Raw genomic sequence first — 26,277 nt, forward strand, 5'->3', positions numbered from 1 at the left:
AACAGGCCACAATCACACATACACAGATACAGCGTAGACACACACTGATACACCCACAAAAGGTGAGCGGGGAAGAGAAGGAGAGAGGAGGCGGTGAAGATCCACATGCAAAAGGGAGGAGGCAGCCAGCACACCATTCCCATATTGTTTATACTGTACCAAACCAATCACACAGCTTTATACATGCAGCCCAGTGAGAGCGAGGCTCGCAGCTTGCTAGGGAGGGAACAGTTTGTTACAGGGGGAAAATGGTGCGTAACTCCTGTCACTGGTTCTGCATATAGAAAAGCCTGGGACTGGCCTGGGGCTATCTGTGTTTGCAGATGGGGGAAGGGAGGAAGGAAGTGGGTAGATTTGCATCCCTTTGACTCTATATCTCTAAGCACCAGAGGAAGAGGAGAGGAGAGGAGAGGAGAGGAGAGGAGAGGAGAGGAGAGGAGAGGAGAGGAGAGGAGAGGAGAGGAGAGGATGTGTGAAAACACCAAAAATTATACTGAAAAATTGTTGGTTGGTAGCTGTTGCTGATTGGTGCCGTCGAGCTCTACTCATGCAAGCGTTTAATTCAATCTGATTTACATATTGTAGTGTTCGCCACAGTTGCACTTGACATAAAGTGTTTTTCACTAATACAAGCCCAGCCACACTCATGAGAGGGAGAGAGAAGATGTAGAGCCGAGGCTGCACTGTTCACACAACCAGCACAGGCTCAGAGATTGGCCATTTCATTGACTTGAATAGATTTCTTGTGTGCATGAATAGCCTAGTGAGAAGAAAAAAAGACTATGTTTCCATGGGTTCATATTGATATTCATAGTGTCTCTCCACACCGAGAGCACAAATGTCACTGAAAATGGCCTTGATATATGCTCTCATTCTCTCCTCTTCCTGTTGCTCCATCCCTCTTTCTCTCTGTCTCTCTTCCCCCTTCTTTGTTCCCCTGTACGCCGGACGCTCGTTGCCTGCTGCTGCCGGAAAGAAAAGAAAAAAAGCAGACTGGATGATGGAGTGAGTAGGGAACATCACGCTGTTACTCATTCAGGCTTTTAATCAACCAGCGATGGAATGTTAAAGCTGTCTCTACCTGTGAAGCCTGCTAACCTTGACTATGGTGTTGTTTATTCCTGTAGTGCAGCCCCAGAACCTCAGTCCATGCTGCACTCACTGTTGAATGTCACACTACCTGGAATCCAAAGCTCTGTTTTGGCTCTGAGGGCTATTTTGCAAGCTATAAATTCTTTCTCTATGGTGTACTTATCAAAGTCTGTTATACTATACTACTCATGTTACATGTGTTTTTTTGGTCTATGAAACATATTAGGAAAGGAAAGGAGGAGTCAAGTGGGGTTTTCCTCCATTTCTCAGCATTCATTGTAACATTTTAAACACTGGCAGACAGATTTAGAGCCTTTGGACAGGCATCCGGCAGAGTGTTGGCAATAACAATGAGAGATGAAGTGAAAGTATTTTTGGGTGGGAGCACTAGTGTCGTAGGTGCATAAATCTCACTGTATATTTGTTAATTGTCCTTGGAAATTATTGGATGACAGCACTGTTGGCTCAGGTTTGTTGCTCATACAGAGAAGTAGGCACAGTGTGGGTATAAATGCAGAGAAAGTCAGTTTTTTTCAGCATTTGTAAGAAAACTGTGAAGATAAACCTAACTTACCTATCAAGACGCTGACATTCACACCAGAGGACCTTAAAAAAAAGCTAAACACAAACTACTAATACTGAGCTTCTGCACTGATAACAACTTGTTTGCCATAAGGTAAGGTGCATTTAAACAAGAGGGAAAACCTTATTTTGCAAGAGTCATGAGTGCAATTTAGTAAAAATCATATGCATAAACCAAACACCAGATGAGGCTCTGCAGAGTAGCTGCATATTTCAGGGCACAGCTCCCTTGATCCGGTGGTAGTTCAGATGACAGTTGGCTGACTTGTTATACATAGCTCAATATCTTCCAATAGCTTATAATGATTACCGTTATTGGAACCAATAAAACATTTGTGGGCCAGAAATTGTGAAAGAATAAAATTAAATGATGTGTGTAACTTTGTTCTAACATTTTATGTCCCTCCAAGGCTCTGCCTGAAAATGGTGAGAATGTCAAAAGAGGTAAAAAAGATGGCACCACGGTGTGTGCTCAGGGTGTAAGTTATGGCTGTAACTTTCTCACTCTGTCAGGCGCTTTAACCGTCTGTCCTGGAGGACACATTAACTTGGTATCCTTAAATAAAGTCCTTTAAATAAAGCTGGGGGAGTTAAATAATGAGAAAGCTGCTCCCACTGTCCTTTCTGCTTTTAAATGAACTTCTGCCTTTCTTATTAATGTCCCCTTATCGCTCATCACGGCCACTGACCCGCTGCTGTAACCCCTTTCCACTCAACCACATGAGAAGCTCCGGCAAGTGGTCGCCGCAGAAGTAATTGAGGGCAATTTTCAAATTAAAATTTAAACCCCTCGTCCATCTTCATGCGTTGGGAGGGAGCGGAGGATAGGTTTTGGGGCTGATGACTTGATCAGGTTTTGCGAGCTGGGCAGGTACTCAGGCTGGGCGAGGTGGGATGATGAACGAGGGGCATTAATCTCTGTGACAGAGAGAGAGGAGTTACCAGCGGTGATAGCAGCGCTAACGGCTTTAATTAGCATTTAATCAGACGCCTCGGGGCCGATGGAGGGGGAGAGAGGAGATCAAACTCCAACGGCCTTCTGTAAGAAGATGAGGAAAGGAAGACAGTCCCCATGGTAGCTGGGCTGATACTGCAGGCTGTGTTGAAGAACAAATGCCTATGATCATTTTTTGGGCTCCTGTAATGATAGCAAGCACAATGCACCACAAAGGCCCTGGACCTTTTGCAGAAAGAGGTAGTGTTTAAAGAACATATAGACTGCACTCTCACATTCTGTAAATGCTCAGGCAGTGCACATTTTCCTAGATAGTTCGACTCTACTAAGTAGGCTACTGAAAAGATCATTGCGAGGCTTATCATTTTCAGGGGCGATTAGGGAATATAGGAAACAATTATGGGGTCCAAAGCATATTCATAGTCCCCAGATTTACCACTGATTATAGACCCTTTGCAAACACGTGACCACGACCACGTGACGATGCCATGACGGATGGCAGAATCACCGGAAGCACAAGCTAAACAGTGTAGTAGACGAGCGGAAAGTTTCATTAGTTTCAATCAGTTTAAAATACATAACACTAACGTACCTCATAATGGCAAAGACATCAATCTAGGGTTTATTTTGTATTAACATCTATTCTTTACTTAAGTAAGGATTTATATAACAGGTAGCCTATGTTTTTAGAGGACATGGTCGGTCGTGGCTACCCACATACCGTTGTTCAATGGGTGTGCCAATGCAACTTTCTAATGGATGCCTGAACGCATCCCAGCTCTGAGAAGTGCAGTCATTAATTGTCTATCACACATTAATCCATGCAGTAAATCACGGAGTGTATATGATCAGTAGTAACCACACATACTTGTAACATCTAGCCATCTTCTTATCTGTGATTATATTCGCTGTGCAGCCTATGTTAAGATTTGATCGGTGGATATTACGACGCGATGGGCAGCAGCTAGTGAGCAGTCCAAAGCTAGTTGCAGCTAGCTGGTCGGCTAGCAGACCCGCATTTAACTCTTTTTTTTTTTGCCTTTTTGAGGCTAGTTTCCGTGGCATGTCATCTTTAATTTAACCGATATTTTTTGTATGTGTGTTAAGTTAAATGATCAAGGGAACGGCTTTTTTTTTGGGATAAGGTCAGTGATTAACCGATGATGATGATGATTTTATTATTATTTATCAGTCATTTAAAACAGAAAGGCAATACATACACATGCTTGTGTTGGTGAGGATTACTCTGCATGCTTGTGTTGGTGAGGATTACTCTGCAGATTGTGGATGTGAGAACACGAACACGAACGAACACATACTCGTTTGGCTTGCCGTCCGTCTACAGCATATCTTCCGCTGTCCATCATGGCGTTCATAATTCGCGTGAGTAGAGCGTGACGTCACGGTCAGGGTCTGTAGAGCTCAACATTCCCGCCCACAGCGTGTTCCGGAAGTAAAAATACAATGCAATTTCTCCATTGACAATTGGAGTATAAGCCATAAAATCGTAACCATTGATGGTAGACTTAAAACCAGCTACGACATGACTATGCGATTGTATATGCTCATATAGATGCCAAAAGTTCATGGGGCACCAACCTTGTTTTAAGATAAATGTCTTTTATTCACGATGTCTTGGATAAGTACTCCATTACCCACAATCCTGAACAATCCCACAGTGATGCCTCTGATTGGTGGAACTCATGCTGGTGAGGAAGAGGAGCTGCCGGGAGCTGCCTGCACGATCCGTCATGTGCATGCCCAAGATGATAATCCTGTTTTACGAAGATTTACGACACTGCACGAATCACGATCTGTTCTACGCTTCTGCCGTTAGCCTCCACCGGGAAGCTAATGTTAGTTTAGCTAACAGCTAATTTGGCTAACCGCTAGCTGACAGCTTGATTCAGTCTAAAATAACGTTAACTCAAACTAAACACTGGGTAAAGCAGGCTACAGCTGATGTAACAGCTGTTATATATTTTAACAGTTATTTTCAGGTTTTATTTTGAGGGTCTTTTAAAGTTATTACATGCTGTCTCAGCTAGTGGTTAGCCGAATTAGCTGTTAGCTACACTAACGTAGCTTCCTTTATTCAGTGGTGCGTGGTGGTTTATGGGATGAGTAGTTCCTTCGCTCGATAATGAAAATATGTACACAGTCTTGTACCTTTGACTTTTTTGGGATTTTCTGTTCGTTTTTTCACTCGAAATGATATGTTGTATGCTTATGACTCACATCGTAGCGGCATGGTCTAAAACTCTTTATGTACGGATTTTTCCAGACGTCAATGGGAGAAATGAATGGGAAATTTACTTCCGGAACCCAAGGTCTCTCAGAGCAGGGGTGGGACTGTTGAGCTCTATAGAGTTGTGATGTGGGAGGAGTTGTTTTTAGGATCCAAGGTCCTGGAAGTTTTGGTCAATTTCTGCATAGACATTGTTAGGGAACTTACAGTAGGTGGACTTCTGGGGGTTGGATTGGACTCTCCCAGTTAAATCATGATAGAAATATCAAAAAAAATTAAAAGGGACAAACCCATAAACATTAAGGAAAAGTCAGCTAGCTCTCAAAGAGCATTTCTGTAAGAAACATCGAATAACTTCATATTTTCCACGACGGGCTGCATGACGTAAATGTTGTCATCCGCACATGCACGGACACAGTTCGAGTGTATCTGTGACACCTGCTGAAACAGTTCAAGAGCCGGAGGAGCACCGGCTTTCACTAATGCAAGTTTGCTTAATATTAAAGATAGTTCATTACATTATGACGGTCACAGGTTGTCAACAGGATGTAAAAGTTACTTGTAACGTGTTATTGCAAAGGAAAGGAGGAAGGGCACTTGCGGTGGTTGCGGGAGGAAAGAGTATAAGCGTGGGCACATACAGTCATGCACATATAGTGCAGCATCCCTCAGCAAAAATACGTTCCTGCACACGTGCATAGAACGTCAGACCGACGCGGACCCTCAATTGTAGTATGAATAGAAACGCATGCATGAGACTGGTACAAGTCCACAGTCGTCTGTGGATGCGGAACACGAAAAGTATGTCTGAGCCTTACTGTAGAGTGGACGCTAAAACTTGTGCTTTATAGTAACCAAAGAAAACACTGAGCCATTTAAATGGTGTCACTTTCAGATTGTGGGTGGATTTTGGATGAATTTTGCAACTACAAAGCAGTGTTATGCAGCAATTAAGTGTTTTAAAGTTACCACAGCTGTGATTCACAACTCTGACTGGTTTCTTTTTAATAGCAATGCCAGCTCGGGCTTATGGGTATTGCAGTATTTAGAGCAATCCACAATACCAACAGGGTTCTCGTGACCCACAGATGTCTACCATATGCCCGGAAAGTAAAATGTTAGTGGTAAATCCAATATTATCACAAACACAGTTGCTGCCTGAGCAATAGACTTAACGTATTTCAGCAAAGAAGAAAAGGAAAACAAAGCAACCCATTCTGTGGAAATTCCAAAATAAAAGTAGACATTTGTGAGATTACGAAACTGCCTTTGAAGATGCAACCTGCTGCTGGATAACAGGGAAAAGAAAAAATATTTTCAACAATTTGCATGGGGAGTACTCTGTGAACAAATCATGGAGTAACCTAACCTAGTGCTGATGTCACAATGGAGCTAAAAAAAACATGATTTCTCAGAAACAAAGGTGTAACTGACCCAAAGATGTTCTCAGGGGGGTCTAGCAGAGAACTTAAATGTAAGATACTGTACATTACATTTTTGCAGCATTTGCCTGCCACTATAATCTATGTCTTATGCAGCAAACTTAAAATTTAGACCAAACATTTAGCTTTTGTTTGTGGTTTGACTTGAAGCTTTCTCTTGGTGAAACTATAAAGAATAATAGATCTACAGTTCTACAGGAAAATGTCAAGGCTGATGTGTTGTGACGCCATGGCAGTGTGAATGTGCGTAAAAGAGAGGGATTGAATGCTCTAGATAGGAGTTTTGATAGTTATGGTGAGGAAGAGGGCTTTTGGCATGAAAGGGGCAAGTGTGTGATCATGATGTGATTAGGAGTATACAGTGAGACAGACCAGAGGAGGCTGTGGTACCGCGCTACACCCAAGGGACGTCATTACCAACTGGAACTGAGCAGGGACCTGAGCACAGGTCAGACACAGAGGAAGTGGTGTGTGTGTGTGTGTGTGTGTGTGTGTGCGCGCGCACACACACACACACACACACACACACTTTCTTGCATGGATACACACATAAATGTGTGCTTTAATGCCTCGACACACACACACACACACTATTTCTCACAACCAGGCATCCATCACATGACAAATGGACATTTCTGTCTGGCCTCTGACAGCAGACGGGTGCTTTTGTTGCTAAACCTGACGAATTCCTCAATATCTAAGCTGACACCTCTATGGACAAATGTGCCTCATTAATGAGCGCACACAGATGGACAAGGCGCACACACACACAGCCACGGACCGAGAGCTCGTGCTGTGCTAAGTTGCAGTGTGTATACCGGTGTAGCCGTCTGCGCTTCATTACTGTTCACACACAGACAGTTGCAGTGTTTTTGTGTCAATGTTTAATGAGGGGCTGGGAGTCTGGGGACCTTACTGCTGTCAGGAGCTCCTGTAGTCTGGAGTTACCACCTGTTCCCATTCACTCCCTAAAGGCCTTAACACACGCACACACACACTCACAAGGAGACAGACACACGCAGGCGTGCAAACAAGAAGGAGCACGCACAAAAACATGTCTATACAAACACACACACCTGACAAAGTCCATTACACACATACACTGATTTAGTCATCCTGTGGCACCACTGTCAGTGTTAGATGCATGTAAACAGGTTATTGTGGTTGGTTGAGCCTGGCTGCCTGACAGAAGCTACAAAGACCATGGGAATATCAATTGATACATTTCATATTCCTCGTCAGCTCGCCTGAGATGACAGCGTGAAAGCTGCTGCCAGTGAGAGTGATCCCGCTCTGGCTTTTTCTGACACCGCTGTTTTATGGAGATCTGAACAGTCCTGACTGATTGACGCTCACTGATACGCCGACCAACTCATGCCTTCAAGCTCACAGGCCGCGGTCCATGACAATCCATGATACACTTTCTAAAGACCAAAGTGCAGCTGCACAAAAAATATTACCCATCTCAGGGTGCAAAACAAAAAGCAGAGGTGACGGGAATATACATTTCAGAAAAACTAACTTTTATTAAAACAAAAAAGCAAAAACAAAAAAAAAAAATCAATTATTGACTCATTAACAAGATTATAAAACAGTGATTTAGTTACATAAATAAATTGATATTGGTGTATCAAATCTTAATTTCATAAGCATGTATACATGGGTCATTGTAATAAATAAAATGGGAGAGCAGAAGATTCCTACACAAACAAAAAAGAAAGAAAAAAAAAACAAGCTAGAAAGACTCAGAGGAAATTGTTTCTGAAGAGGACAAGAGACACTGGACAACGTATTTTTTCACCAAACACACGTGAGGAATTGCTTTGTTAAAGCATGAGTTACACAGCCATTCACTTACTAATTAAGGACACTAAAGCTGGGACCAAGGTGGGTTGTCTCTCACCTCTTAGAACGCGTTTGGTTGTTAGATAGATCTCCTGTTTGGTTACTTTAAAGCGTTAAGACAAGGCAAGAGAAAAGGCTGCTTTTATCTTTAATCAACACAAGATATAAAAAGATGCACAGAAAAAGAAAAATCAGACATATAAAGAAGGTAAAAAGGCAAGTAATGATAGGACAGCTGAACATTGCAGAGGAGACACTGGAAATTCTGCGGTGAATGAAAAGGGAGAACTGAGGAGACTTGTTTTTTTTATCTTAGCTAGATTGAACCTGTGCATAATTATCAATGTGAGTCTTGTTGAGTTGCACAACTCTTAAGTTACTCTGGCAAGGGTTATAGTAATGCAACATGAGGCTGACTTCAGCCAAGAGATGCCCTAAATGCATGTAAGGCTGGACACATAATACACGATTTTAACCAGATTCATCTCCAATTAGCTCCTGTATAAAGCACATTAAAGTTTTTCCCCATAGGATCCTATGGAAAACTAGGCTAGTGCAACAGTTTGCATGCATAATTAAGTCCTGTATTGGGTTATCAAACATTTATCGACCAATGGCCTGAAGTAGTCTACCTCCACCCCCTTTTCTATGCTTTAGTCAGTAGGAATGAACAACAATGTTTTTCTCCGCCATCACCAATTTGACTCAACCTGCATTTCTGACAGGATCCAGCGTCTCAAGTATGAACACATGAGGCATTAAGAGTCCAAAAAGCCGTCGACAAGGTCAGTCTAGTCCTTCTGATATGTTCTGTTTTCAACAAAAGAGAAAAAAAGAGAAGACAAAAGAGAGGAGAGCAAGAGAAAGAGCGCAAACTACAGCGGCTTCAAGTATTTCACATTACATAGAATACTCTGTATAAATTAGTTAACATATACTTTCAGATCCTCCATATTCAGACATATACTATGGCATATATACAGAGTACAATAAATGCTCGCTCATGTTGTGTCATGTTTTTGTCTTTTTCCTGTAGTCAGTCGTTCATTTGTTCCGCCTTTTTCCTGTGTAGAGAAATCCCTGAGAACGTTCTGGTTGACAATTACTGAAGGTTCCACACAATGAACTTTAACAGTAGAAAGTCTAATTTCTATGATTCACATGCACAGAGGGAAATGACACTGGCCTAGTCTGAAAATACCGTACAATGGTGGCTTTTGGAGATGAGAGGGGACTGACATACTGACACTTCTAAGAGGCGCGTTCGAGCCAATTTTCGGGGTGTAAGTACCGATGTCGGGGCAGTGATGTACAGCAGAGCCGGCCGCAGAAACACTCAGCAGTAATCTGACTCCACATCTCCTCACAACCTTGGTCTCACTAAGGACTGTCCTGTTTAATTAAAACTATCAGCTATCATAGATGATACATATCATGATAGCAACAAAACTAAAATAAATGGGAGCAGGTTTAATACCGTATCATGAGGTAGTCGTCTCCCTCTGGGTATCTACTTCGACCAAAACAAACTCAACTAAAACGGTTATTTAGTCAAACTTGGGTGGTTAAAAATCACACCTGTACTACATTACATTAATGTAACAATAATACTCATTATCTTTATGTAATGTGCCATCACTGTAGCACCTGCATACTGTCCTCTGTCTAAAACAGGTACTCATTATGGAGGCGGGGAGGATTACAACAATAACAACAACACAAGTTAGCTAAGAGCATTGTTGTGTGTAATGAAGCTAATACCTGGGACCCAGAGAAAACTAGTGGCTGCTCAAGTGCTGCTGCTGCTGCTACTGCTGTCTAAAGAAATGCTGATGGCGGCTTTCTGTCAGTGCTAACCCAAGCTGTGCCGAGCCGAGCCAAGCTAAGGTGTGCAGTGCTGCCCAGCACCCACCGGTGAGGGCCTGGACAGAGGGAGGTGCTCTGTGTGATTTAAAGCCTTAGTTTCTCTTTGAGGATGCCGAGACGTAGTTTTTCTTCTTCTTCTTTTTTTAATGTTTTTACATGAGCGCTATTGAAGAAGGGCTTCAGCCACTTGACAACATATAACTCAATGTACACTGAAAAAGGGGGAAAGAAAGATGCTTTAAATCATAAAAATAAAAACACCAAAAATAAAAAAAGCCATTTCACTTTCATTTTCCTCTCGCACACACGTAGAGAAATACACACAACATTCACAACGTGACAAATTTCCTCTCTTCTGAAAAATAAAAACACTTCTGTACACATAGTAGTAATAATATTATTAATAATAATAATAATAATAGTAATAATGTTTATAACAATAACAACAGCAAGAACAATAATACCGCGTGTGGCTCTGTTGATTTTTTTGTCATCTTTTCCTTTCTCTTTTTGCTTCATTCTACAAGTCACATCCCTCTTTTTACTTCTCCATTTTATTAAGTCCAAAAGAAGTTCAAAAGGCAGACTCAAGTTAATAGAAAAGTACTAGAGTGGGAGGGGAGTATTTGGCGACCCCCTGCCTCACCCTCAGCCAAACCTCTCCCTCACCAGCATCATTAGTTTCTTTTTGCCCTTGTAGATCTGTTTCAGGTTGTCTATGAACTGGGTGAACTGAATGTGTCCGTCGTGAGCCATCATGAAAGTCTCCCGGGCCTTGCCCAGGAACTCGATGAACTCGCTGTAGTGGCGCGGGCTGATGTGTGTGAGCCGCGAGTGTGTGGTGTTGATGTAGGCCCCAATGGTTGCGTCCAGCAGCTGCCTTAGCGGCGCCTTGTCCAGGGACATCAGCTTCCCAGAGTTCCTGCGGCTGTGCAGCGCCGACACCATGCCCGGCGTGGTCAGCGTGCACCTCCGCAAAATGTCCGAGAGCACGGTGGCGCACTTCACACTCTTGACCACCAGGGGGATAACGGCAGCTAGCTCGTTCTTCCCCAGCGAGTGGCTGAGCGCACAGGCCCAGAGCACGTCGTTGATGGCTGGGTGTGTGTCCTGGTTGTAACTGAGGTTCAGATGAGCCATGGCTAACGTCGCCAGCTTATACGCCCTCATCGGGTAACCACGATGTTCCATGTAGCGTGCTATAGTGAACAGCTGTGTGTAGCTCATCCCTGTCGCCGCCGCGTCCAGTACAATCTGGTAGGCTGTCTCGAAGGCAATGTGGTCCTTTTCACAGAGTGTAAGAGCAGAGAGGGCGCAGTTCTGGGGGTCCTTCATGGCACACTGCAGGGCGAGGGTGCGGGCGGATGAAGCCAGGTTCTCCTGCTGGTGGCAGTCCAGGTGGAGGCGGACAATGGTGCTGTTGGACATGACAGTGGTGGCCACGATACTGGTGGCTTCTGTGGGGGTGAAGAGGGTGAACCAGCTCTGCATGATGCTGTCCAGTGCGTACACACCTGGCAGACACATATGGGACAGAATGAAGGGAAAGTTGAAAGATTAAGTAATTAGATCAAGTACATCTTGAAACAATCAAACATTTAAGTGGCAAAGCACACTTACCCACTTCAGTGGCACACGTGACTAACCAGCGCACCATCTCTCTCCTCCTCCAGTTTAATGTGGACAGAGTTATTCTCATCACCTGAGGAAGATGGAAAAGAAAGGGGGAATGACAGGTGAGTTGTAGAGAAAATACTTTAAACAACAACTTGGAACAAGCTGCACAAGAAAACAAAAACATCTCTACCATTCCAATAAAGCTCAACAGTGTGTTTCTGAAGTAAAAAATCCCATTCAGGATTTTGATTATTAGCCATAATGTCTTAACCACCCCAGGTTGAATTACAACGAGCTACAAGATTGTGAAACAATGGTTAATGCTCCTGAAAAAGAAGTCACAAGTCTGTATGAAATCAACCTTGTTTTAAGAAAAACTATATATACGTTTTATTCATGATGTCATGGAGACAGTAAGCGTAACAGCAACGTCTCCGATTGCTGGAGCTCGCTGTTACAATGGAAATGTTTACTGCACCCGCGAACCAGCGAACCCGCAAATCAAATGTTTTATGTCATCAAAGATATTTAAACATTTCTGTTTCACTTCACATTTGTATTTTGTAAACTGCAAAGTAAATACTTAAAAATTGGAATGTATTGGGACATTACAAGGAATGTAGTCTTTCTAAGATCAGCTTGGTTTACTACAGTGGTACAGACCTGCTTGACAATTGTCAAATAACTATTTAACAATGCCTTCTACCCCTTTTTTCTTTTTTACAATTTCTGTGTAAAATGTAATTACACAATCAACCTAGTGCACAATCCAAAAAAATGAATGACTGCAAGGAGAAATTTACGTTAAAATATTTTGCCAGTGACAGGGGAAAAAGTTTTAAACGAGTCTGATAATCACTCGTATCCAACATCAACTCTCCAAGTGTGCCTGAAGTGCACAAAAGTAGAAGCCAGGAAATACTAATGTAGTCATCTTCAACCCTTATCCCCACATCCAGACATGTTTGCATTTTCAGAAAGCAAAAGGATACACATAGTTGGAGCTGTAATGGTATGGTAGTCATCTCATGGGAGTCATGAGGCCTGGTGATCACGCTGCATGGTCATATAATGGCCATGGAATATAGAGCTATTTAACAGGAATGAGTGTGTAGTGCAAATACTGTTCCCTCACGATGTTCCCAAGTTTCATGAACACAAAAATAAAGTCCTTCCATGGACCCAACAGATCTCAATATAAGTGAACGACTGTTGCATGAACAGTAGAGTTCATCCTCAACATCTGTAAGATTTTACTGTACAAAAATGATCAAATAGCTATAATACAAGATTTCAGTTTTACAGCTGTGTCAAGAGAAAAAGTGACCTTACAGAGACTTGATATGGTTAAAATATAACTATCACACATACATAACAAAGGGGTGTTATGTTATTTGTCTTGTTTTGGTTATCATTCGTCTCTAGATTGTAATGGTTATTCTGCTCAACCTTAAAATTGGCCAAGCCTGATGTACACCCGCATAAACCTTTACAACCTGACAACCTCCTTTAAAAAGGTACCAATAAATATACAGCGGTACCCATTTTTTCGTACCTGCAGTCCCAGCTCCAGAGATACTTTGAGAAGTGTGATGTCAGGCAGGCTGTCCATTAGAGTGGCGATCTTGAACGCATCTTGAGCCAGTTTGAAGATGTGAGACGAAGAGTGAATGTTTTTCTGGATGGACTCCAGGACTGTCTCCAGCCTGCGACTGTCACCTAGAGAGGATTTGAACACAGGAATGCTTTAGACTAGGAGTATGTGGATGTAGGGTGTGTGTGTTGCTAATACTATCCGAGAGTACTCACTCACACTGAGTAAGTTAGCAGCATAGACCTTTTTCTGTGTAAAATATGTGTTTGTGTCTGTTCCCGTGTGTGTGTTTGCAAATATATCTATGCACCTTTGGCAGCAGTAAGCATGGTGGAAGCCAGCTCACACTGCTGAGACTCTATGTGGCTCAGGGTGAACCAGCGCGGGTAGCGGTTGGGCACCACGGACACGATGTGGTGGGGTCGAGACAGGTCACCGGACGAGGCTGTCGACTCCAACACCGGCAACCTGACGGACAAACAGACACAGAAAATTAGATTTATTTTATTTATTTATTCTGTAGAAAACAATTTACTTTAATTAAATACATGATATAAAAACTTGATAATGTTTTAGATACTTCAAATAATTATATTAAATGAGCATTGACCCGAGAATGAAAAAAAATAATGTTGGGATAAAAAAAGACAAAGTGGTGGAGAAATGGAGTGAATGAAAATCAGAGGCTGAGAGACATAAAACGCCCACGAATCATCAAAATCACAGTGAAATCAGATGGACAGAAATACTGTACAGACAGAAAAAGTCTTCATTATGATGTTCTGACAGTGACTTCAAAATGAAAATGTTTTTAGTGATCACAGGGGGATTACAGTTAGCCTATCCCTGCAATTTACTTCCAACCTAGTATTTAATCACCTAGAAACCAAGGTATAATTAGTATTTTCTTCACTCTAATTGGTCATAATGAAGTCAGAGCGGCGCAACACCTGCTAGTGGATGAAGGGGCTTCACTAGTTTCTCTCTCTCATTAGAATAACACTGACAGGACCAAGACTTCCCCAGAACCATGAGCACCACCACCGTTACCACTGTGGCCGGCTCATCTCCTATTCTGCTTCACTTCTCGTCCCTCTACTCCCACCTCAGTTTCAAAGGTCTTCTTTCCTTCAGAAGACAGCACAACCTGGCCTTCTCTCAGCCAATCACAAAGCTAATTGAGTCCATGGGGAAATTAAGGAATTCACCTTTCAGCCCCGTAAGGCTGGACACACATCAAACAAATCCCGACACACATGAATGAAAAGAGCCTACACGCACGCACGCACGCACGCGCGCGCGCGCGCACACACACACACACACACACACACACACACACACACACACACACACCTGCCCTTTTGAAAACACATCAAAGCAGGCCAGTAAAAGCAATGTGATGCTAAATGCCAGTTTCAATTTCAGAGCAAAGTGCATGTGATACTGTTGCCACCTGAGTGAAGGTATGTACAAAAACAAACTCTTCCTCTTCACTCAGTTTTGCCCAAGAGGGCACAAGCATGGCTCGTCTCTGGAAGAGAGAGAGAAAAGGCGACAAAAACCCAGTCGAGATGCGTGCGAGTGTGAACGCTGACACTTGGTGTAAAATGGAGATGATGGAAGCCTTAGCAACAGCCGGATTCATTCCACACACATCTAAAGAGCTGCTAAAAGCTTCCACCACATTGGGGCCTTATGGAAGATTCCTGGGGTGTAGCAAAGCAAAAAAAAAAGAGTTCCCTGGGTAAAGATGGAGGCCTCATCAACATTCCTGTCTTTGTTTGGTTTTCACCAGAGAGCCAGAGGCCTCCATTGGATAGGAGCTTGAGAGGCCTGGGTTGCTGAAAAATAACCTCCTTAAAATGTTGGGAGGAAAGCCATACAGGGCTATTGTTCAATAAGGAACAAGCGAAAATGATGAAAAAATCCTAATGGACTGCTCTGAAACATTCAATCTCAGCACAAGTACGGTATATGCGTTCCCAATCAAGCGCCTTGTAAACTACAGTGCACACTGGTTATCAAAATGATAATCTTACCTGTGCAATAACACTATACAAACTCTCAACTCAATGTCAAGTGTGCTTAAAACATCAAATTAAACTCATATTTCTTTACAGCACTGCCATGGCTGGGTATAAATGTGTACTATAAATGATATACTGTATAAAACACTAACAGTGAGCTGGAAGAGGCAATTAATCCCTCTGTGTCTGGGCTCCAGTGTCAAACGGGTCCTGTGGCACTGTAGCACCCTGTCACATCTGAAAGTGACACAGCAATACTTAATACCAGAAATATTCAAGGGTGACAATGTGGAGGGAGTCTGCAAGGGACCATGGAAGACAGACGCCATATAATCAGTGGACCCAGTTGGGTAATAAGATGTTTAGGAACAACTCATGCTTGTAGTTTAAGTCGATTTGGAGGATTGTATATTGAATAGTAAGTAGCACATACACACTGAATTGCATATTAACAGATTACTTAACTTCAAACTTAACTTAAATTCAAATCCACATATACGAAGATGCAAATCAAGTGAAAGCAAAGAATAAAGAATGAGACATTGACAAAAAGCAGTCTAGCCAGGTTTTACCTAAATCCTGAGGCCCTGTGGGACTTCTGGTCAGCATCACCATGACAACTGACCTCTCTACCTCATGCTCCTTTCCCCCTCTGACTGTAAACACCCTTTACTTTTATAATCTATCAAGCACACATCTATCAGCTAAGTGTCACATCCGCTGCAAGACCTTCACTCTATACACAAACTCAAAGTTGGAAACCCAAATAATGCCTGACAGGAGCGATCAAGTCATACAAGACCCGGAATGTAACCCCTAATTTTAGTCCACTCCTCTCTAAGTGCCTCGGATGCTTCAAACGACATCGGCTTTGGATGAAGCATTGTCTTCCACACAGCAAGTACCTCATCAGAAAGTCCTCACTGTCAGGTGAAATCTCAAAAATAACAATTTCTCAGTAATCTAGCAAAATCGCCTTATTTTTTTAGCTTGGACCATTTCTTTTGTTTTCCAAGAAGTGTTGAACAAGTTCTATGAGCACAGAGGGTTGTAGAATTTTACTTTAGTATTTCCACTTCATGCTACTTTTTTGCTATAACTCCATAAAACTCCACTACATTTCAGAGGAAGATATTATGGTTTTTAATCCGCTATATTTATTTGATAGTTACTAGAAACAATCCAGATTAGGGTTCTATATACAAAGCATATGATCAGTTTCAGTATAAAATACGATGTGCTGTTACAGATGGCACTACCCAAGATTATGTGGTGCCATCAGCTTTACGTTGACAAGTACAACACTACAACGCTGCTTACGATGTTGTGCGTCAGTTATAATGATGCAATAATATAATTATTAGATATCACTCACGGTGGCTATTATGCGCGCTTTTACTTTTTACTTTAAGTGCATTTTTGTTGTGCTTTTACTTAAACTCATATACTCATATGATAACAGACGACAGGGATTTGTCCCTTAGGCTTCCAAAGAGTTGCGATAAGTACAGTCTCTGGAAAGGCAGCGGGCTTCTTCTTCTGTGGCTGCAGTCAAATTCTGGGCAGCCCATGAACCAGTAGGCAGCTCATCTGTTTTTGTGTTGGCCGCTCACACCAAGCCATTTCACAGCATATGCTCCTCTCACACACTTTAATTAATTAAATACACAGCACATAAACACACACATACACACACTTTAAAATACTGGACATGCACTTGTGTATGGAGGCAGACTTCCTCGCATAAAAAAAGAAAAGTTGGTTGAGAGAGCAACTGTGCAGGACAAGACAAATAAAGAAAGCAAGTGGAAAGTGAAGAAGGGGGTGTGTGGGAATGAGCAAGAAAGCTAGACTTTCTCTCTCTCCTTGTATCAATGATAGGGTTATAATGGGTCCATTAAAATAGCCCTGGTTCCTTTACCTCCTCCTCTATATTTAACTGTCCGCCGTCCCACGGGAGCAGGGAGGTATATGCTATCATATTACACTACGCTACATTACACACATTCATTATGTGCTGAGTAGACACACCTGGCTCCCAGGAGCACCCATAAGTGGCCATATTATTCTAAATCGCTGGTTTCACACCACAGGAGTGAGAATGGAAGATGAGAGGGGAGGAAATGGGGAAGGTGAAGGGAAGTAGCGTGGGGAGTGGCTGACTCAGGGAAAACAGGTTTGGGACTTTGGTTTTTAGGCAAGGAGGGGACACTCAGCGGTTGGATGTGCAACCTTGAAACCACACAGCCCCTCAATGAGAAAGCCAACCATGTTGTTTTGGTGTTGAAAGCATGTTATTTCAATTCCTGACGCCGCCTAACTGGTTAACTGGAGGAAAGTGTGAATGAAATGTTTGTTGTCCTTTTGTTCTCGGTTTGCCCGACTGTGACACACAATGGTACAAGTCAGAAAAAAAAAAATGCACTTCTCATTCATTCTCTAATCATTTGCCAGTTTCTCAGTGATTGACTCTGAGAAGCTTTGTAGAAACACAACAAACATCTTTCCCACACTGCCCTCTCCCTGTTGGCCCTGCATGTGTGTGTGCTTCCTCCTCATTACAGCCACACTAATTACACTCTCATTAATGTAATTAATATTCACTGATCCAGCTCCCACTAGTCACAACATCAAAACACAGCAGCGCAGACTGATTAACACACATACACATGTACACATTGTCCACAGATGAATACACACAGGAGCTTAATATAGAGAGATCACATGGACAAACACGCAGTCAGACCTACGGACAAGACAAGACCCCCAAACTAAACACAGACACACATGCATACATAAAAACATGGACAAAATGCTCTATATTTTTACCATCCTTGCATCCCTTAAATCCTCATAATTCAGCCATGATGACTGCCTTAAAGTTTGAGGAGAGCATGCACTAATCTGCACAAATAAGGAGAGATCACTACATAGATACACATATCTTGTAATGTTGAAGTTAGTTACTTAAGTTGGTGGCGTCACAATATCAGACATTTTACAAGTTCCAAAATCTGGACAAATCTGAATGTGATCCTCCAGTGTTAGGTGGTTAAAAACTGAAATCTGAGTGCAATCTGCAAAAGTTACTAAACAAGTGATGCAGAGTCTATTTACAGTCAGATGATTACCCTTTTTTTGATTTTGTGAGTAACCAGCCTATGTTAAAGAGTTTTCCATTTTTTTTAAAAGCTCCATTAGCCCAAACTTGGGAAGATTTTCTTAATCAAATTAAACAATAAAATGTGATTTACAAGGATTTGACATGATTACAGCAACACACACACACACACACACACACACAAGTGAAGACACACGGACACACACACACACACACTTAAGACCTACCGCATCGCTCTCAGTGCAATTTTGTACGCCAGTTCAGCGTCGTGAGGTAGGAGAGAGGTAAAGAGATAGCGGGCGAAGGTGTGCATGGGAACACTCTCTCTGTGGACGATCTCTCCAAGACCAGAGTACGGACCAGCTGCTCGAAAAAGAAAGAAAACACACACACTAAAAAAAGGGGAGCTGTTTTTAATGACAGAACAAAGAGGTGGAAGAAATTCACAATTATCTGTCTCATCAGATCAATAAATGTTATAGTATGGTATTGAAGTTTATGATATATACAGTATAAACAGACATATTGTTGTATATTGAGTTGTGCTTTTTGTATTGCACACTGAGGAGTGACTTATCCCCCTCCAGGAAGAGGCAAAGCCACGCGGCATTAAAACAAACCGTGACGTCAAAAACCATATGGTCGTGTGTGTGTGTGTGTGTGTGTGTGTGTGTGTGTGTGTGTGTAGACTTTGCCTCGCACTCTCTCCCTTCCCTCCCCCCCTCTCTTCCTGCACTTCCCCTCGTCTCTGGTGGGTTATTTAAAACCCCAACAGGCTCCTACGCCACAGACCACATCACACAGTGGCGCGACTGCAGCCTCCGGGGGCCCACAGAGGCCTCAGAGCATGGTGCTCTATTAGTAACGGAGCCAGAGGTGGGTGGTCGCGCCGGGGCCGAGGCAGGGCTGGGGTTTGGGTGGGGACTGACTGGGCTGGGCCCTTCAGAATGTGCCATCTCCCCCCTCCCCCTCCTCTTACTCCTCCTCCTCCTCCCTTTCCCCATAACCAAACCTCATTCTGCTCCAGCCCCAGTCCTGTAAATGTACACACTGCTTTGTGTTTATGTGTGTGCTGACACAATACCCCTGGTGTTACTTTGTAAAGAGCTCATTTTGGTCTGGCCCAGGGCAGCTCAGCCTCTATTTGCACCACAAAATGAAAGGATAATAAATAGTGAGAGAGTGCAATGTGTTTTTTCCTGTTTTAGCAAGAATGTGTAGGGCGAGAGAAAAGAAAGAGGGTATGTGTGTCTATATATGTCCGTATGTGTGGAGAGACTGCTGGGAGATGCAGTGAAATAAAGGGACCATAAGGGTGGAATATTATCCGTTATGTCCCTCACCCTCTAGCAGAAAGACGGCCTGTTTACGGAAGATTTTGACCAGGGAGTCGTCCAGTTCCACTTCCTGCAGCTTGGCCAATAGCTGCTCTTCGTTGCGACACACCTTCTCTTGAGCGTACAGCCCGTCAGGCATCACCCGCTGCTGGCCTAAGCCAATCAGAGCTGTCTCCACTGCCAGCGCCACATACGATTCACCGTCTCCTAGTAATCGCTGCACGGGCATTCGCTGGAGCTCCGCTCGGCTTACAACACTGGAGCAGTCTGTGAAGAAGAGAGAGAAAACTAAAAGTTAGATGAGGAGAAAGGGAGCTGATACAAAGGAACTGAGTTGGTATGAAGTGGTAGTCAATGTCTGTGTTACTCTCTGAGGTTTCGGACCCTAAATGAGCCTGTCTCCTATGGAAAACCACTGTGTCAGTCACACAGTAGAGGTCTGAACCCAACTACCATCCAAAATAAAGATCAACGCCTCAGGAGCATTACCCTGTTCACTTCTCTACCTCAGAGGAAAGGGCTATTTCTGTGAGCAGAGGAGGCAATGAGGGACAGAGGGATCGCGGAGCATAGGAGAGAATAATTGAAAACACGATGAGGGCACGATAAGATACAGTAAGACAAGCAACTGAAGGTGAATCTGCACTTAAAATATGCTTTCTAACACCTGCGTGCTAATGTTAGTCAAGAAATATGAAAGACCTGAAAAATACGTCTTATTATGCAGCTACATAGAGTGAAAATGACTTAACTGTAGTCAACAAGACAGGGATGTCAGTATAAAAAATGTATTTTGTCATCCCATATTAAAAATCAGTTCCTGTGATTTATATACAACATGTTGGAAAAATTACATTTTTAAAAACCTCTGTGTATAAACATACAAACGTTTGTGTACTTTGTCTTTTATGATTATAGTCCTGTTCATTTTATATAATGCTATACCTATAGTATTGTTTTGTATGTGGTAGTTACGTTAGGGTTGCTCGATTATGAAAAAAAATCACAATGACAATTATTTTGGTCAATATTAAAATCATTATTATTTAACACGATTACTGATTGACTTTTGGATTTGCATTTATTGAACTTAAAAAACAGTGAAACAGTTTAACAAATCAACAGTGAAAATACCTTCACTTGTGAAATTTCCCTTAATACCTTTCCCGTTGAACTTTTTGAATTCCCCTTCAGAACACAAGACAAAATAAGAGTTTACTTGCAAAATGGAATGTGCAAAATAATCGTTTTTCTCGATTACATTGTATCTGTGATCGTTGAGAGCCAAAATCGAAATCACGATCAAAATTTGACTAATTGCACAGCAAGCAGTTACATTACCCGTGTATACAGTATGTTATTATTAGGGCTGTCAAACGATTAATTTTTTTTAATCGCGATTAATCGCTTTTTTTATCACATGATTAAAATTCTATTATTTTGCATTTCAAACAGTTTTTAAGTACGTATTAACAAACGAAAGCCATTCTTACCAGTGGATCTTAATTGGGAATCAAATGAATGCAAATAAAGTTACTTTATGAACTTGATTTTAAGATTTGTAATTATTTATTTACTGTAAACAAAAGAAAAATGTGTGAATCTGTCACATCTGTCTTTTTTCTTTTCTTGCCTTGTATCAGCATTATCATTGTTACTAGTAATACTACTGTCATTACTTATAATTATTACTATTTGTTTGGGTGTTGAGTTATATTGCATTACTACTACTATTACTACCACTTCTTTTATAAAAATGTCAATAAAGAAATTGTAAAAAAAAATAAATAAATAAATAAAAAAAATAAATAAATGCCGGCATGCGATTAAAAAAAATTAATCGCATCGCGTCGGCCCTTAATCGCATCGCGATTAACGCGTTAACGCTGACAGCCCTAGTTATTATACAGCATACGTCATATAAATCAAATCATATAGTACAAGTATGTGGTTCAAGAAAGCATAGAAAAAAACATAGAGAATCATCTTTTTGGATTTGTGTTGGCTCAGAATGTATTGTTTTATATGCTGCCATAAACCAGCTATAATTAAGTATATGTTTAAATGTGTTTTATTCAGGCTGCCAGTTACTGTAAAGGCGCTGACACACCAACCCGATTATCGGCCGTTGGACAGTCTGGCGAGGTCGGTGACCTGAGTCTGTTTGGTGTGTTCCCTGCCGTCGTCAGTCGGAGGAGCCGTCAGCCTTCATTTGGGCCGATTTGACATGTTGAATTAGCCAGTGGGCAGTCGGACTCAATGACCAATTACCGGAAATGAAGAGCGGGATGAGCCTGACTAATGCCTCTCAAAATCTGACAAAAATCTTTTAAGCTGACCTTTGTCGATCAGAAGTCAGTATTCCGAACGAGCCACCATTATGGTCGGTTTTGAAATTCGGGAGAAGGCAGACCCATGTGACGTGTTCGTCCAATCAGCTGCTGGTTTTCATTTTTTGGGCTACAATACAGATTAGCGCCACCTGCTGTTATGGAGACGTATTACGTCTCGCGCACGTGCAGAACATACGCTCGAGTCGGCGTCGCTTTGGTGTGTTCCGAGGCACTTTTTTGACCAACTCGGGGAGACTGATCAGTCCGACTGCCTTTTCTGCCGACGGTCGGTCGTCGGGTTGGTGTGTCAGAGCCTTAAGTCAGGAGTACCTGAGAGGTCTAAGCAGGTGTTGGAGCCCTCCTCTCCTCCTCGTCCCGACTCTGTCAGGGTGCTGAACAGAGTACCGATGGGATCCAGGGGGTGTCCCACCCAGCCCTCCATGTTGGTTATGGAGGTATGGCCTTTATGGAGCAACTCTGAGACAAGACAGAGCAGATAAAGAGACAGTTAGCAAAGAGTTCTGACATAGGGATGCTGTCAAAAACCAATGTCCAAACCATGTACTTAACACATATACACTATTAAATAACCTGCACTAGGAAAATGAACAGTTAAGTATAGTACATATAAAATGATTAGGACAATGAATAAAACATTTAATGAAGAATTGACTTTTGAAAGAAAGCGGTTATTTCAACAACCACACAACATTTATTTTCTCTTTGCTATTGGCAATATAATAACTCCAGCTTCTAAAAATTGATGACTAAAAAACAAGCTTCATGGCTGGAGGACATTTCTCCTTCTCTCTTCTGTGCACACTTTTATTTTCCCTTGATATTATGGCGTATTTACTGTATGTCTGGGATGGATGGAGGATTGTGGTGTTTGTATGTATAATAAGTATATGGTTTGCTTGATAATTTATATTCAAAGAGCTTCACCTTTTTTGTGTCGGCGGAAGTGCTCCAGTTGCCTCTGCTGCTGCCGTCGTAATGTGTTTACCACGGCGATGGCCAGTCGCAGGGCTTCTCTTGGGTAACCGTGCGAACGCAAGGCATCCACCCTGGCACAGGCCGTTGGGACATGTTCTGAGGAAAAGACTAAGTTTTAACTCCAATATTCCTCTGCTGGCTACTGTTCATTCTCAGTCCAACTGATCGTGTATAAATAACTCATCATACACATGGACTCACCATGCCACAAGGGCCAGCCGCGCGTGTCAAAGAGGGAACCCTCCTGGTTGTCATGGTAACAGTAGTTGGCATAGAGGTCACTGGCGATAATGTGCTGGAGGTGTCGGTCCTGCCAATGCAGGTCACAGGCCTCAATGGCCCGTGTGAACACAGTCCTGTGGGGGCGCATCTCTGCAGACAAAGAAGAAGAAGAGTTGAAGGAGATGTGAGAGGATTTAATGCTTGATCAGCTTCACGTGGTGAGAAAAAGGCAGGCAAGGACCACATGCATGGTCATTTGGTCGCTTTTTTGTCTTAAATGCATGAGCATTTTAACATCTATTAATAGCATGTATTTTTGTTGGTACATTAGCATAATTACTATAAACAAACATAACTATCACCTAAAAGATTACCCGCCTGTACTGGCTTCTACACGGCAGTTAACCTGCTGCTGTATTTTAAAGACAGAAAGTCTGGGTTTTTTTTCAGCTAAACTGCATGAAAGCTTTGAAAGTGAGCGGGCTATATGGAAAAATAACTTCCAACAGGTTGGTTGTTTTTTGATCAGGCTTAGTGAAGCAAAAGAAAAAGTAAAACATGCAGAATGATGCTTGGGATGAACAATGAGATAGAGGCTTCACTCCTGATGTTTACAAATGCTCCATGCATTCTAGCGCCTCTCACCTTGAGATACGTTACTACAAATTAAATATGTCATTGACAGACATATACAACTTGTCAATCTCTGACCTTGGTTGCCATGGGCACCCTGAGGCAGTGAGTGGGTGAGGTTGGGCAGCTCATTGCCATGGTTACCGTCCTCCCAGGGGCAGACATCCACACTGTTCCATCTGCGCAGCTGGCGCAGCCATGAAGACTTCTGCTCTGCTTTGCAGTGGGGGTTCAGTACGATGCACATCCACAGGGCACCTGGACACCAACACAAACGGAAAAACACACACACACAACACTTCATTCAGCTGCCCTACTTCCCAGCGTTTAATAATGATGTCTGCAACATCATACCATGCAGGTAGGTGTCTATTTTGAGGTTTAAAAAAATCCTAAATACAGTTATCATGGAAGACTGAAAGCTGGAGGCAGTTTTCAAAGATGTGCAGCATTCATAATATTGTTTCTCTTTCTATTAGTGCACATTTTGTATGCTGCCGCCATCTTGCACTAGAATACAAAAGTCTGTGAAAACAGAGAACTTAACTAGTCCCGAGGCAACGCTGACTGCACACACATCATTTTGGAGTAAATTGGAACAAACAGAATATGAAAAGTGGCTATGTCTCTGGGGATGCAAGCACATTCAGGGATTTTACTCTCAAGACTGCTGGAGATACAGTATGTACACTCTACAGTGTGTGTGATTGTGTTGTACGTATGCATGTGTGTAAAGGCACAGAGAGTTTGGGAGTAAGGATGTAGACAAGGACAGAGACAGACCATGCAGAAAGAAAAAGAATATGAAAGGTGCAGAACAGAGGGAGAGCAGAAAAAGGGAAATATAAAATGAAATGGGAGCGGAGATGATTTGGACGAGGAGACATGGGTGAGGACAAATGAATGAGGCTTGGCTTTGTGTCTGGAGGAGAGCAGTAGCTGTGGCTCAAAGGGGAGAAAGACAAAAGAGGGGGGAGAGAGAGAGAGAGAGAGAGAGAGAGAGAGAGAGAGAGAGAGAGAGAGAGAGAGAGAGAGAGAGAGAGAGACGCCGAGAGGCAGCATTCACCACACATCAGGGGGAGTGATAAGGACTTGGGAAGAAGGGTTTGAAGTGTGGACTTCAAAGAGACCATACACACACTTCCAAAAATACGTGGGATTGAAACAGATGAGATCACTGAGCTGCCCTCACAAAGTGCAGAACAAGACCAAAGGGAGAAAACGAACATCATCATCAACTACAGCAGCAGCAGAAGCAGCAACATCGACCAAGACATTAGAGGAAAACAACAAAGACAGGAGACAACACGACTGCTGTCCTGGTGATGGGCTTGTTGGTTTTGTAGTTTGTGGTGAAGTGTTCTGCTGTAGGTACAGTACATCTGTCAAAACAACTGCACACTATATCAAAGCAAATGACTGCATGGCATGCGGCACTCTGTCACATCAACTAAATATATAATGTGAAGTGTCAAAACATTACAGAGGTCATAATATTTGGGGTTTTGATGAGGTGCGGTTTGCTGCATTAAACGGATTGTAATTTGCAAAGACACTCTTGCTGAGCTGCCAAACCTGCATTCATAGTGAAAGGTAGGGACTGGGCTGTCAGTGATGTGTGTGTGTGTGTGTGTGTGTGTGTGTGTGTGTGTGTGTGTGTGTGTGTGTGTATATATATATATGTGGGCTGTCTTGGACACAAAGGACAAATAAACAAACAGGAGGAAGAAATGTGTGTGTGTGTGTGTGTGTGTGTGTGTGTGTGTGTTTTTGTGTGTGCCTTTGTCTCAATGTCTGGGTTCGATCGCCCACCTTGCTAAATCTGTCCGTGCCTGTGCATACTGGGAAAGAGGTGTGTTTGTGTGTCTTTGTGCACATTTGTAAGACAAGTCATTTTGATTCAGTGTGTGTGTGTGTGTTGTGTTTTTCCCCTCACCTAGCTCGTCCCACAGCTGTCTGTACTTGTCAGTCATGGTGGTGCCCTGCTGTCTCCACAGCGCAAGCCGAGGGTCGGCCATGAACTGTTCTGTGATCAGTGTTAACATCCTCGCTCCATTGGAGTCACGCATCTTCAGCATCTCCCTCACCTGCAGGAGGAGAGAGGGCGAGACAGGGAGGATGGTTACATACACACCCGCACACACACATCATTTACACAAACAGATGCACAAACAGAGAGCTATAAACACACAGTAATCTAGACACCAAACAGCTCTCATAACTCAGGGACAAGACATACGGAACTATATTGGATTACAACAACTAAATAAATAAATGACAGAAGCATGCGCACATTCAAAAATACACATAAGTTTATCAATGACCAAAATCCAGTGAGCTGCAATCAAATCAAGCTTCAAGTGCTTT

General features: G+C 42.6%; 1 protein-coding gene across 3 annotated transcripts in view; it reads right to left on the reverse strand.

Moving 5' to 3' along the window:
* Positions 1 to 8,296: 8,296 nt before the first annotated feature.
* The window catches only part of LOC116056759 (zinc finger SWIM domain-containing protein 6), a 50,087-nt gene continuing 32,106 nt past the window's right edge, over positions 8,297 to 26,277 (reverse strand). The window contains exons 4-15 of one of the 3 annotated variants that reach the window (XM_031309081.2): positions 25,847 to 25,997; positions 23,989 to 24,168; positions 23,257 to 23,427; positions 23,005 to 23,151; positions 22,390 to 22,536; positions 20,861 to 20,914; positions 19,733 to 19,993; positions 18,617 to 18,752; positions 13,552 to 13,709; positions 13,203 to 13,366; positions 11,651 to 11,732; positions 8,297 to 11,544 (exon numbers count right to left, since the gene is read on the reverse strand). In XM_031309081.2, the coding sequence (XP_031164941.1) occupies positions 10,679 to 11,544; positions 11,651 to 11,732; positions 13,203 to 13,366; positions 13,552 to 13,709; positions 18,617 to 18,752; positions 19,733 to 19,993; positions 20,861 to 20,914; positions 22,390 to 22,536; positions 23,005 to 23,151; positions 23,257 to 23,427; positions 23,989 to 24,168; positions 25,847 to 25,997 (2,517 nt within the window). In that variant the 3' untranslated portion in view covers positions 8,297 to 10,678. The remainder of the gene's footprint in view (positions 11,545 to 11,650; positions 11,733 to 13,202; positions 13,367 to 13,551; positions 13,710 to 18,616; positions 18,753 to 19,732; positions 19,994 to 20,860; positions 20,915 to 22,389; positions 22,537 to 23,004; positions 23,152 to 23,256; positions 23,428 to 23,988; positions 24,169 to 25,846; positions 25,998 to 26,277) is intronic. The other 2 variants (XM_031309082.2, XM_031309083.2) reach the window with 2 other exon arrangements.

The sequence above is a fragment of the Sander lucioperca genome, chromosome 2 (genome assembly GCF_008315115.2).
Source record: "Sander lucioperca isolate FBNREF2018 chromosome 2, SLUC_FBN_1.2, whole genome shotgun sequence".
NCBI classification, from domain to species: domain Eukaryota; kingdom Metazoa; phylum Chordata; class Actinopteri; order Perciformes; family Percidae; genus Sander; species Sander lucioperca.